The following is a 12827-nucleotide window of genomic DNA, read 5'->3' on the forward strand; positions in this document are numbered from 1 at the left end:
ATTGCTCTTGTTGCTGCCATGAGTGCTGCAAGGAAGACCACTCTCTGCTGCAAGGCCCATTTCCACCTGGCCTGGGAGACAGGAACCAGACTCGCCTTGAACAGCTAAAAGAGGCTCCTGGGAGACCGGAGGGACATTGCTGGAACAACTCTTGGGTTGGGGCAACTGGCTAAAATGTTTTAAATGGTTCTAATTTTGGTTCCTCTTTCGTTTTTGTCAGGTTGGTGCTGGTTAAATGTTTAGTTTGGGTTGGCGGTTATTTTAATTTGAGTATATCTGTAAACTTTGTTATTGCTATTGTTGTTGGTTTCTATTGATTTATTGGTTGGTTTGTTGTTTGTATAGGATAATTTTTTTAATGTTTGATGTTTTGTTGTGTTTTTATATATATTGTAAGTCGCCCAGAGTGGCTGGGGAAACCCAGCCAGATGGGTGAGATATAAATTTAAAAATTGTTTTTGTTGTTGGCGTTGGTGTCTCAGATTGCTCTTGCCATTTATTTCTCTATGGCTCTCATTTCTAGGAATGAATTCTATCTTTCCAAGTAGCATTGCCTTTATATCTGTTTCCCCTATGCTCCCTTAAATTAAAATACGGGCAATCATCGTGAGGATTGTAGCTGAGGTAAGGGAAGGATTGACCCAGTTGGCTATAGGGTGGCTTGAAGCAGTGTTGATATTCCACTTACAGCTTGAAGCAAAACAGGTGCTGCTAAATTATCCACATCTGGATAATAACCACAAAAGCCACACCAGTAACCTAAAATCTTAAACCAATATCCCAGCCAAATTCCCAAATGGCTTTCTTCTTCACCTTCTTTTACATGCTGTACTTGGAGAAAGATGGTTTCCTACCCTCAGTGAAGTAAGTGGGTGTTGATCCCATTCTGCGTTTAAAAACCACTCATCATTCTCCATTATACACAGATCTATTGTTCACAATCACCAATAGGATATTGGCAGCGGAGGTGGGGGGTGGGGTGAGACTATGAAAGGGAGATTTTCACAACAGTTTACATAAGCTTATATTGATATGGGCAGGTTTATAACTGATCACCCTTTGAAAGAGTTCACAAACAAAATGATGTTGTACATTTGTGAGATATCCCAGGTGTATCACTCCCTCTAATAGCAAATTTACTGTGAGTGTCAGCAAACTAGGTTGAAGACTTGGATGATACCTTCCTAGAGGAGATTACCAAACATTTAAAAAGGAGAGATATAGTAGTAATGAGAGACTTCAACTACCCCAATATATGCTGGAAGTCAAACTTTTGAAGCAGAGATTGGATGGCCATTTGTCATGGGTGCTTTAGTGGAGATTCCTGCATTGCAGAGGGTAGGACTAGATTATTCTCGGGGTTTCTTCCAACTCTGCCGTTCTATGATTCTTTGATTCTATGCCAGCAGTGTGCCTGGCCCTATACAAACATAAGGTTTTAAACAAGAATTGTGTCTGAAAGGCATATAGCAGGTTGGGGAAAAGGATGAGCCAGGGGTAATGTGCATTTGCATAACTGCAAGGAAAACCACATTTAAAATTGTAATTGCGAGGAATGCTCTTGACTTATTAGGAATCATAGAATCATAGAGTTGGAAGAGACCACAAGGGCCATCGAGTCCAACCCCCTGCCAAGCAGGAAACACCATCAGAGCACTCCTGACATATGGTTGTCTAGCCTCTGCTTAAAGACCTCCAAAGAAGGAGACTCCACCAGACTCCCTGGCAGCAAATTCCACTGTCGAACAGCTCTTACTGTCAGGAGTGAAAAGATCTCTCAAAAAAATTAAACGGAAGGGGTTTAAAACTGAATGCTAAATCAGAAACAGAAGAGACACTGCAGACATTTCAAAAGTAAGGGGCAGCAATAAAGTAAAGGATAATTTAAACATTTGTAAATGATAAGGAGCAGGAGTGGAAAGGAAAGTTTACAACTGCAGCCATAACAGGAAATTATCAGGGGTGCGACCATGAAGGGTTCTGCAAATAAGGATAGAAAGATGAAGACAACTGAGAAAAGGAGTAAGAAACTATTGAAAGAAAATAGGAGTACAAGCATTTGATTATAAGAGCTAGCAGAAGTAATGAATTTGGTGAAAGAAATGCATGGCTCAAGATGGCAGAAAGGGAGGCAATTGAAAAGGCAGTTGTGGTAAGAGAGGCAGGAAAGAGCTAAAGGAAGGGCCAAGTTCTTAGCCATGGGGAAACCTAGAAAGGCAGAGATTTCAGCAATGCTCTGAAGGAAGAAGTATCAGCAGGTTTGGGTTGCTGAATCAATTTGAGTAGTAAAGTAGAAAGAGCAAGGTTTTTTTACATGTTGAGTTTAAGCCTGCAGGAAGAAATCCATGCTGATAAATCTGAAAGGCAGTTTGCATTGCAGGACTAAATAACAGAGGCCAGGGCAGGAGTAGTCAGGCAAGAGTTGAGTATTTTCAGCATCCTAATGACACCTAGAGCCACGGGATGCAGTAACTGCCCAAAGAAATGTTAGCTGAGCAGGGGGGAAGGCAGACAAATGGAGACTGATTTAAAGACAGGAATGGAAACAGATTAAGCATCACACACACACACACACACACACACACACACACACAAAGATTGTGGAAGGCTTGTGTTCTGTAAAACCAACATATACTTATACTGCTAACATCTGTACTTAACCTGAATCAAATTGTAGCCTTTTAAAGATGTAACAACAACAACAACAAATTATTATTATTATTATTATTAATGATAATAATAATACCCCACCCACCTGGCTGGGCTTCCCCAGCCACTCTGGGCGGCTTCCAACAAAATATTAAAATATGGTAGTCTGTCAAACATTAAAAGCTTCCCTAAGCAGGGCTGCCTTCAGATGTCTTCTAAAAGTCTGGTAGTTGTTGTTCTCTTTGGTGGGAGGAATGTAACCCCATTTTAGATACTGGAAGACTGCTTTGCCTTATTATTAATCCCAGGTATGTCAAAAGATGTCCACCTGTTACAGACAAACCGAAAGATCTGGTTAATATCCCCCCCCCCCATAGTTATTCCATTCATTTTCTCCACTGATATTGAATTTACCCATATGTAAAACCTCTTTGAAGTTGTACAAGATGCAAATATAAGATAAGACTACCAAAATGTGAAAAACAAATTTATTGTACCTGGACAGTGGCTTGATCATGAAAGTTAATAGGTAGGTGTCCTGCAAGTCCTGGGTACAGCCTACTGACAAAGTACAGAACCCAAAAGCAAAGAGAGAGAGAATCCACAGAAAACATTCTGGGCACCTTAACTAAAACCGCCATCATTGGCTGGCCATGTTAGCTGGGGTTGGTGGGAAATGGAGACCAGCAGAACCTGGAAGACCATGGATGCTGCATTCCTGATGTAAAATCTACAGCTACTTCATTTATATTCTGGTTTACCTCTAAGAAGCTCAAGCTTTCTCCCACACATTTAATCCTCACAAGCATAGATAAATATGGATTGTAGCCTGGCTTTCTGTAGCCCCTAGGCCAATTGTCTAAGCTACTGAAGGGATAGCCAGAAGTTTTGGACTACAGCTCGCATCAGCCCTTACCAATATGGTCAATGATCAGGGATGTTGAGAGTCCACAATATCTGGGGTGTGCCATGTTGGCTACAGTGACCTAAGCATTGCACCACATTGCCACACAGATCCAGTGTGGTGTAGTGGTTAAGAGCGGTAGATTCGTAATCTGCGGAACCGGGTTCGCATCTTCGCTCCTCCACATGCAGCTGCTGGGTGACCTTGGGCTGGTCACACTTCTCTAAAGTATCTCAGCCCCACTCACCTCACAGAGTGTTTGTTGTGGGGGAGAAAGGGAAAGGAGAATGTTAGCCGCTTTGAGACTCCTTCAGGTAGTGATACTCTTCCTCCTCCTCTTCCTCTTCCTCCTCCTCCTCCTCCTCCTCCTCCTCCTCTTCTTCTTCTTCTTCTTCTTCTTCTTCTTCTTCTTCTTCTTCTTACCATTCCCCTTCCACTAAGTAATACCACCCAAACATGATTTCAGGACACCAATGAACTTAACATAGCCCAGCCCAGGGCATGTTGAACAGAACAGTCAAAACTTGCCATACTCCACACATCAGATGTGCAACGTACATAAATACAACACTTGTTTTGGCTTGTGGGTTTATCATTATCAATGTTTATTATTGATGTTGTTATTCATGTTGCAATGTTGTTGGGCGCTGCTTTTTTAACTTGGGATTTAGCATCAGCATTGAACCCTTATTAGCTAAGCCCCCATCCGATTACCCTCGTTGTCATGATCTCGATTAAAAGACACACTCAGGTGCCTGAGCAGAAGTGGAGTAATTACTCTGCTAGAATGCCTAGTCTCCATGACAACCTGGTAGAGAGAGAATAGAAACCTCTGAGAACAGAATCCCAAAACCTAGAGGCCGATGGGTTTGTAAAGGAAGAGGATAGCCCCCTGTGTTAAAAAGCTGCTAGGAGGTCAAGCCCAATAAGCAGAAGATAGAGGCCTGTCCATTTAAGCAAGCAGGAAGGCATTGTTATAAGCAAGAGCTTCCTCACCCTCTGCACCTGGTAATAAGCAAACTCTAAATGAAGAAGAAGAAGAAGAAGAAGAAGAAGAAGAAGAAGAAGAAGAAGAAGAAGAAGAAGAAGAAGAAGAAGAAGAAGAATTTATTATTTACACCCTGCCCATCTGGCTGGGTTTCCCCAGCCACTCTGGGTGGCTCCCAACAGAATATTAAAAGCACAATAAAACATCAAAGATTAAAAACTTCTCTAAACAGGGCTACCTTCGGATGTCTTCTAAAAGTTATGTAGTTGTTTATCTCCTTGACATCTGATGGGAGGGCATGCCACAGGGTGGGCGCCACTAACACTAGTTGGAAAACTAGTTGAGGTAGGAGCGATTCCAGAAGTTACATCTGTTCCTTGTGTTATCCGCATGCAGCCTGCAGAGATTTTGCTACAACTGAGGTCAGTCAAGTGTAGCGGTTGTATATTACGGTTGTTGACAATAGGATATGTGGGGGTCTGCAAGGAGAGGAGTGTGTAAACAAAACAAGAAGTCCTCTTGCTAAACAGAAAATTTGGTGCACTGCTTTGACTCAAAGATGACTGCTGGGATGTATATGGGAAGTAAATACGATTATGCAAGGAAAAGGTAGCATGAAAGAGAAACCACAGGGCGCACTGGTAATAATAAAAACAGATTGTGCTTTCATGCACTAATGCTCCGCTTGTAGAAATGATCCAGCAACAAAAGGCCAATTCTCCTGATCCAATTGATGTGGTATGGCACAGTGGCATTGTATGGAACTAGGTGGGAACTGGCTTTTGTTAAAGCAGCCATGTGACTGCTTCAACATATGCTCAGCTGCAGATAGTTGATGGGCTACTGTGTTCTTTCAAGTTCACCCTGCCCTTTCCCCCCACAATTCCTGGGTAGAACTAAGCAAGTTTCTCTGGGTTGCCCAATCTAGATGTGGTAATTCCAGACAGGAATGCTCAATTCCTTCATGCTGCTCAAATTGTTGTTGTTGATATCATTTACATTAGTCGCTTTTCCTTACAAAGGTGACTCAAAGCAACTTTCAAAAACTACATAAATGAAAGATGCCTCAAATGATGGGACATTTCTTACATATCTGTCTTACCCAGGTGATACTTGATAAATTGGCCACTGCTGACCCTAACCCTCAGGATGAATAGCCTTAGCAAGAGGAAATAGAATTGTTTTGACAGGTCTTGAGACCTATCAGCAGAAGGAGCTGTAAAGTGCTTTGGCTTTGTTTTGGTGAGTACAGCCAACTAGTTGCGAATTTTAATTTACATAATTGTTGGGTTTAGGAAACAGGTGTTTTAATGTCCATCACTTAAATATAATATAGTAAAAAATATTGTCTGTGCATTTTAGATGGAGACATATCAAGGGGAGACTGATACGGACACAATGATTAGAGGGAAGTGATGTAATGACCGTCTTGGGTTGCAGTTGGTGCTGCATTGAGAGCCAGCGTGGTGTAGTGGCTAAGAGCAGTGGACTCATAATCTGGTGAACCAGGTTCGCTTCCCCGCTCCTCCAAATGCAGCCACTGGGTGACCTGCTAGTCAGACTTCTCTGAAGTCTCTTAGCCTCACTCACCTCACAGAGTGTTTGTTGTGGGGGAGGAGGGGAAATGAGATTGTTAGCTGCTTTGAGACTCCTTCAGGGGAGTGAAAGGTGGGATATCAAGTCCAAACTCTTCTTCTTTTTCTATAGCAAAATGGGTTGCAGAGAAACCTGGATGTAGCAGAGCAGACTGGGCAACATTAGATTCCTGGATCCATCCCATTTTCCTTCAAGTTTTCTTAAATTAGCCATAAGAAATTACTGTAGTTGGGCCTGGACAATATCATTTATTGCTACTGTGCTGCTTTTCTTGTTATTGTGGCATTTTGTTTTCAAATGGACAGGCATTGAAAGGGAAGTGGTAAAAGGGGAACAGCCTTCTATACACCTCATGATTTTGCCTTAATTCTATGCAATCTATCTCAGGCTCAGTAACCCCTAGTGTGCATTTTCCCAAACTTTATATTCTTTTACATGTTTCTTACATGTATAGAGTGACCATCGTATGTTGCTAGGCTACTAATAGTGTTTTTTAAAGGGTGTATGTGGAGTAGGGATGGGAAAGAAATTTGTTTCCATTCATATTTAAAGGCAAATCTACCAAAAAGGTGAATTGTATCTGAAACAATATGCCACCTGGAACACAATCATCCTTCATAACTCACACTTCTCTGAATTTTGCAAGCTCTCTAATACCATAAAATGGGTACAAAAACATACATAAAGTGTGCCTAAAATGCATATATTAGCGAAAATGAGAACAAAAATGCATGACATTAGATAAATTTGCTTGCAAAAATGTGTACATTTGACAAAATTGCATAAAATGTGGTATACTAGGGTGGAAAATGCACAAAATTGCTTTCAGCAAATTCTCAAACTGATACAGAAATTTGGAAAAAAAACCTTAAGGTTGGATAAATCAGAAACCAAAATCAGAGTTTCACCCATCCGTAGTCTGAAGATAAATAATGGGAAAGGGATCTCTGCCTGTCACAACCTAACCCTTTAACGGTCAAGAATGATCAGTTCTGATACCTGAAAATCAAGTAGAAAGCCCTATGATTTCTGCCTCACCAGTATCACACAGTCTTGATTCTGAATTTCAGTATCAATTGTTGCAGCAAGCTTGGCAGATTAATATACAATTAATATACCCTTTATAACAATGAAAATAACTATTCTTTTATCAACATTATTGTTTAGAATGGTAGCAAAAAAAATAAGTAGGCAAGATGACATCTACTATAAGACCCACCTCTGCTGCGTGTTGCAAGTTTTGCTAGCACAAACTTGCACACATGCATTAACTGAAACCAATCCAATTAAAATATAGCACCTTTGTTTTGCTACACTTTGCCTCTCAGCAGAACTGAACAGATTCATGTGGTTGTAAAATAGCCCATTTTTATAGACAATTTTCACAGTTTAAGACAGAATTGGCATGGCTGTCTTTAAAACAAAAATAACAACCTCTCGCTGCATCCAATCTGTCTTTTGAAGTCAAGCCATTCTTTTGTAAAGGCATTTTCCTTGAGCATGGTCAGCTTAGGCCTTGCTCACACGCCAGGATGCAAGTGAAACAGAGCCTCACATTTTTATTTTTATTCTTAAAGTTCCCTCTCTATTGTGTTTTATTATTAGAATCACTTATATACCACCTTTCAGGGCACAAATCCTTTCAAGGCATAAAACAATACTAAATACACTTAAAACTATATTGGCTCTTCCAGCATAAAAATATGACAGAATAATAATTTTTAAAAAAACCAGCAGAAATAAAATGCTCAGTGAAAAGAAGAAAGTCCTTGGTGCCCATAGGCACCAGCTCTGAGGGACTGAGGCACTTTGAGGGCCCCAATGTTGTTTTCTTCTTGAGGGGGCCAGCAGTTTGAGAAACCAGAGCAGGTTTATCTAGTCAGTGTTGGGCCATTATTGATGGCTGCTTGTGAAGGTCATTTGTTTGTCTTGGTGGGCAGGAACATCATTAACTTGTTCAGAGAAGTTTTTACTGTTTGATATTTTATTGTGTCTTTAATAATCTGTTGGGAGCCACCCAGAGTGGCTGGGGGAACCCAGTCAGATGTGCGGCATATGAACAATACTATTGTTGTTGTTGTTGTTGTTGTTGTTGTTGTTGTTGTTAGCTGTGCTCAGCTAACAGCTTTGAGAGGCACAAGTTGTGCAGGCCTGTTCTAGACAGAGCCTTACAGTGCAGTCTTATACATGTGCATAGAGTTCAATGGGGCATCCTCTCAGATTGCAATTTTCATCATTTTCACTCAGCGTGGAGTTCCTTGTAGCCCTTAGTCTGACATCACTATGCAGTCAATGGTGGAGTCCATAGAATCAAGGTCAATTGAAGAGGCTGAGCATGTGGTCAGATCTAAAGGTATCGTACTTATGACAAGCCATTGATCTAAATATATCGCTGTCTAGTAGAGAAATGAATTGATTGTCTTCTCTTGCTGAAGATGCCAACATGTTTCATATCATATTATTCAATGATGACAGCATTGTGTAATTAGCTTCACTCCCACACTCCCATTTCTCTCTCATTTCAGAATTATGCAGAGATTGGATTTCTCTTTCAGCCTCTGTTTAACATCATATGATGATGATACCCAAGACAGATTCTGGATCGATTGCATCAGATACAAACTGCCAGTAACATCTTCTGCGTAAGTTCACTGGAGAAAACTTGATTCGTGTATGAGTTTTGCAGCAGGACTCAGGAAAGATGCAACCATGCTATTTGAGTACTTTTCATATGGACTATGCATCTTCTAATCCAGGAGTGGGGAACATGTGGTTTTCTGGAAGCTGTTGGACTCCCATCAGCCCCAGTCAGCATGGTCAGTGGTCAGGAATGATGGGACCTGTAATTCAGCAATGTCTGGAAGGCCACAGCATCCACATCCTTGACCTAACAAACAGAATTAACTATGTAGCCCTTCACAGATGGCTGAAATGCCTGGGGAACTGAGTGCTTGTAAGGAGATTGCATCCACTATCCTGCCCGTACGTTCCGTGTGCTGCACTGGCTCGCCAGATGCAGCTTGTCACGCTGGCCATGTGACCCGGAAGTGTCTGCGGACAGCGCTGGCTCCCGGCCTATAGAGTGAGATGAGCACACAACCCTAGAGTCTGGCAAGACTGGCCTGAACGGGCAGGGGTACCTTTACCTTTTTATCCTGCCCGTAACTTCTCAGACATTGGAAGTTCTGTTGCAAACCAAACCTTTTTGTGTACAAGTTGTATAGGCTATTTAAGATGCATCAGAGACCCTCTATTTTGGAGATTCTCCCATTTCGCAAATGAAGCCTATACATATATTATTATAAACTATAATAAATTATTATTATGACTGGTACCATAAAGTGTGCCATGTATAATGTTTCAGTTATGCTTTCCATTGGTAAAACTATAGGGTTGTCATGCAGGTACATAAAAAAGTAGGGAATTCATGTGTTATCTATAATTGGGTACATTAAAAATGCTCACGGTTTTTATTTAGTCTTTTGTACTGCTGTCAGAGCTTTATTTTCTTCTATTTTTAATTATTATGACAAAATACAGAAGTAAATACATTCATTCTCATTCACCTCCCCCCAAATGTAATATATCCTTAGTTATATTTTATTGTAACAAGCTATATCACACTAGTTTAAAACTGTGATTGAATATTTACAATGTACATATAATATATATACATTACAGTTGTTAAATTAGATTCATTTTCCAAAGTGACTTTTTACCAACAATAGTAAAATAAAATAAGAGATGATTCCTTTTAAAATTCTTCTACCTTAATGTACAATAGTGCAGCATGAGCATTCCCTTGGGGGTTGGCATATGAGAGCCCTCCCTCCCTTTGCATGTAGCAGCAGAACTGTAAAAGGAAGAGGTGAGAATCACTTGCAGTTTCTCTTCCGTCATTTCCTGTACTGTACTAAAGAGCCTTTAGCCACACAGTGCTTTGAACAGAATATAGAGTACATAGAGTACATTGTGCCATTTGTCACGCTACGGACTCCCAAACTAGCATTCACTGGAAGGAAAACGAGCTGAAACAATTTGGTTAGCAAAGTTTTCTCCCATTACATTCAGGATCATAAAATCTCAGAAGCATGTCCCAAAAATGTGTGTTATAAAAGTGTTACAACAGACTGGAATACCTCCAGATAAAATAAAAAGGGAGCCACTAAACTTGTTGGCAATACTTTGTATGTTATATAAAGACACACGAGAAATACAGATGCAACTGAACAGAGAATGCCAACAATGAATGGTTCAGCTTCTTTCAAGCAATTTACATAATCATAATTGTAGATCTTTCTTCTTTAAAAAATTAATCGGGGGGATGCATACAGTAGGATGAAAATGCATAGCAGAATGAAATGTGCAGCATTCATCTTTAACATATATATATTAATCTTTTGCTAGTTCTAAGCCAAATTCTCACCTGGTGTTTATCAACAATTTCATTAAGCTCAGTAGAATTATAACTTTTCCATTAGCAATAGCATGCATCTTAATCTACAGCTCACTTGAGGTGAAGCATGGGAACTTCAATGTGTTTATTTCTCCAGACTAGATGGCTCTAGACATTACAGATGGGAGGACTAAACATTACAAGGGATCTCCTTGTGTGTTACTGATCTGCAAATGCTGTGCTTTATCCATCTTGAGGCAGACATATTCATGATTGCATCAAGAATATTTTTCTGTGTTGTTTTGTCAAATGCACATTATGTAAAAAAAACAACCAACCTTTATGTGACGGCATATGTTGGTGTATCAAGATCCCTTGATATGTAGTGTTTTACTAATGTGCAGGAGCACATGTGCACTTCAATGCAACATTGCCCCCAAAGATGTGGGTGTCACATAAGGGGGGAAAGGTTCAAGTGAGCTGGAAGACCCAAAAACAATGTGCATGCTTCAGTTCTGGATTGTGTTCTAGAAAGCTTTCTGCTTAAACTGGAGTTGAAGAGGAGTAAAATCTGAAAAGGGAGAAGCAACCCACCCCTTTCAGCCCAGCACATTTGGCTGCCTGAAGCAGAGCCCCATTGGCAGTGTTGTCTCTTTGTTAAGGTCAACGCTTTAAAAAAGTCGTTTAGATATGGATTCCTCCAGCTCATCAGCTTAGTTGTATCTGGCCCCAAGTTGTGCATGAAAGGAAGCTTGCAGATCCTTCTCTTTTATGAATTTCATTTATTCATTTATCAAAAGTTATAAAGTAAAGGTAAAGGGACCCCTGACCATTAGGTCCAGTCGTGGCCGACTCTGGGGTTGCAGTGCTCATCTCGCTTTATTGGCCGAGGGAGCCGGCATTCAGCTTCCGGGTCATGTGGCCAGCATGATTAAGCCACTTCTGGCGAACCAGAGCAGTGCACGGAAACGCCGTTTACCTTCCCTCCAGAGCGGTACCTACTTATCTAGTTGCCCTTTGACGTGCTTTTGAACTGCTAGGTTGGCAGGAGCTGGGACCAAGCAATGGGAGCTCACCCCGTCGCAGGGATTCAAACTGCCGACCTTCTGATTGGCAAGCCCTAGGCTCTGTGGTTTAACCCACAGCGCCACCCACGTCCCTATCAAAAGTTATACATCACCTTAAAAAAATCTAAAAGACCTTGACTTAAGCAGGGTACATAAAGGATGTTAAGGTGTTATTCTGAGTCTGGTTTGCTTTGTTATAAAATGCTACTGTCCCTGGAATATTTAAATACAGCATTAGCTCATGTTTTCCCATTTAACTTGGTGAGACAAAGGCTGCAGTCCTGTGCACATTTACTAGTCTTATGCACATTTACCAGGGAGTAAGCTAAATTCTGCAGGACTTACTCATGAGTAAGTGCTCATAGAATCAGGTTTTAGGTCAGCTTAATTACAAGTGTGCTTGTCTGAATTTTTTGGTTAAGTGGCAGCCTCTCACCCTGATGTTTGTGCCAGTATTATTCCACCACCATGCTTTGCAATTTGATACATGGCCTAGAAAAGCACCTTGTAGGGAGCAACAATTTGAGCATAAGTGAATAATTAAACCCAAGCTTCAGCCCTGAGCTATTTAGAGAACGAGCTAAAACACAAAGGGAATCAATAGAAGGACTTGTTCCAGTGATCACCCTCCATGGGGTACATACTTTACATGGATTGTGCCAAGAGTTCATAGTGATGTCTTCAAACACTGAAGTATTTTACATTCAGTGACCAGAGCCCCACAATTGTCTTTAGAACCAGTCACTTAGCCCGGTGAGTCTTTTGGTCCTTTGTCGCACCTGAGTTTGCAGCCATCAGTTGGTTTGATGGTCATTTCGAAGATGCATTGCAGTAGGTTCAAAAAACTGAAAGGAAAGAGTCAAAGGAAAATTCAGTAAAATACTCCCTACAGGGCAGTCAATCAGCAACATGGGTGCTATTGATTTTCATTTGTCTCAGAAGACCTAAATCAGCAGCTTATTGTACGGAAGAATCGTAGCTGACGTGACTCAATAAGGCCCAATATGAAGTGTGCATGGCAATGACTCTCTAGCTATTTCTTTTCTACACATTCCCCTCCCACCTGCCTAGTAACTGAAATGTAGTTCCATAAAAGCTTACATGTGAATAATTCTGAAGTTCATGCTTAAAAGTTTTAAGAACTGTGCCGTTGTCCACATGCCTTGTTTTCAAAGCACATGGGGGAAATGGGTCACCTGACGTCACTGTGATGTCAGGTGAGCAACC

At 40.9% G+C, this 12827-nt stretch overlaps 1 protein-coding gene across 1 annotated transcript in view; it reads right to left on the reverse strand.

The window, feature by feature from the left end:
* Positions 1 to 12354: 12354 nt before the first annotated feature.
* The window catches only part of GABRA6 (gamma-aminobutyric acid type A receptor subunit alpha6), a 28809-nt gene continuing 28336 nt past the window's right edge, over positions 12355 to 12827 (reverse strand). Inside the window, exon 10 of the mRNA XM_083427129.1 lies at positions 12355 to 12445. Coding sequence (XP_083283255.1) covers positions 12395 to 12445 — 51 coding nt within the window. The 3' untranslated portion in view covers positions 12355 to 12394. The remainder of the gene's footprint in view (positions 12446 to 12827) is intronic.

This window comes from Podarcis tiliguerta (genome assembly GCF_965153285.1).
Source record: "Podarcis tiliguerta genome assembly, chromosome: 2".
Lineage (NCBI taxonomy): Eukaryota > Metazoa > Chordata > Lepidosauria > Squamata > Lacertidae > Podarcis > Podarcis tiliguerta.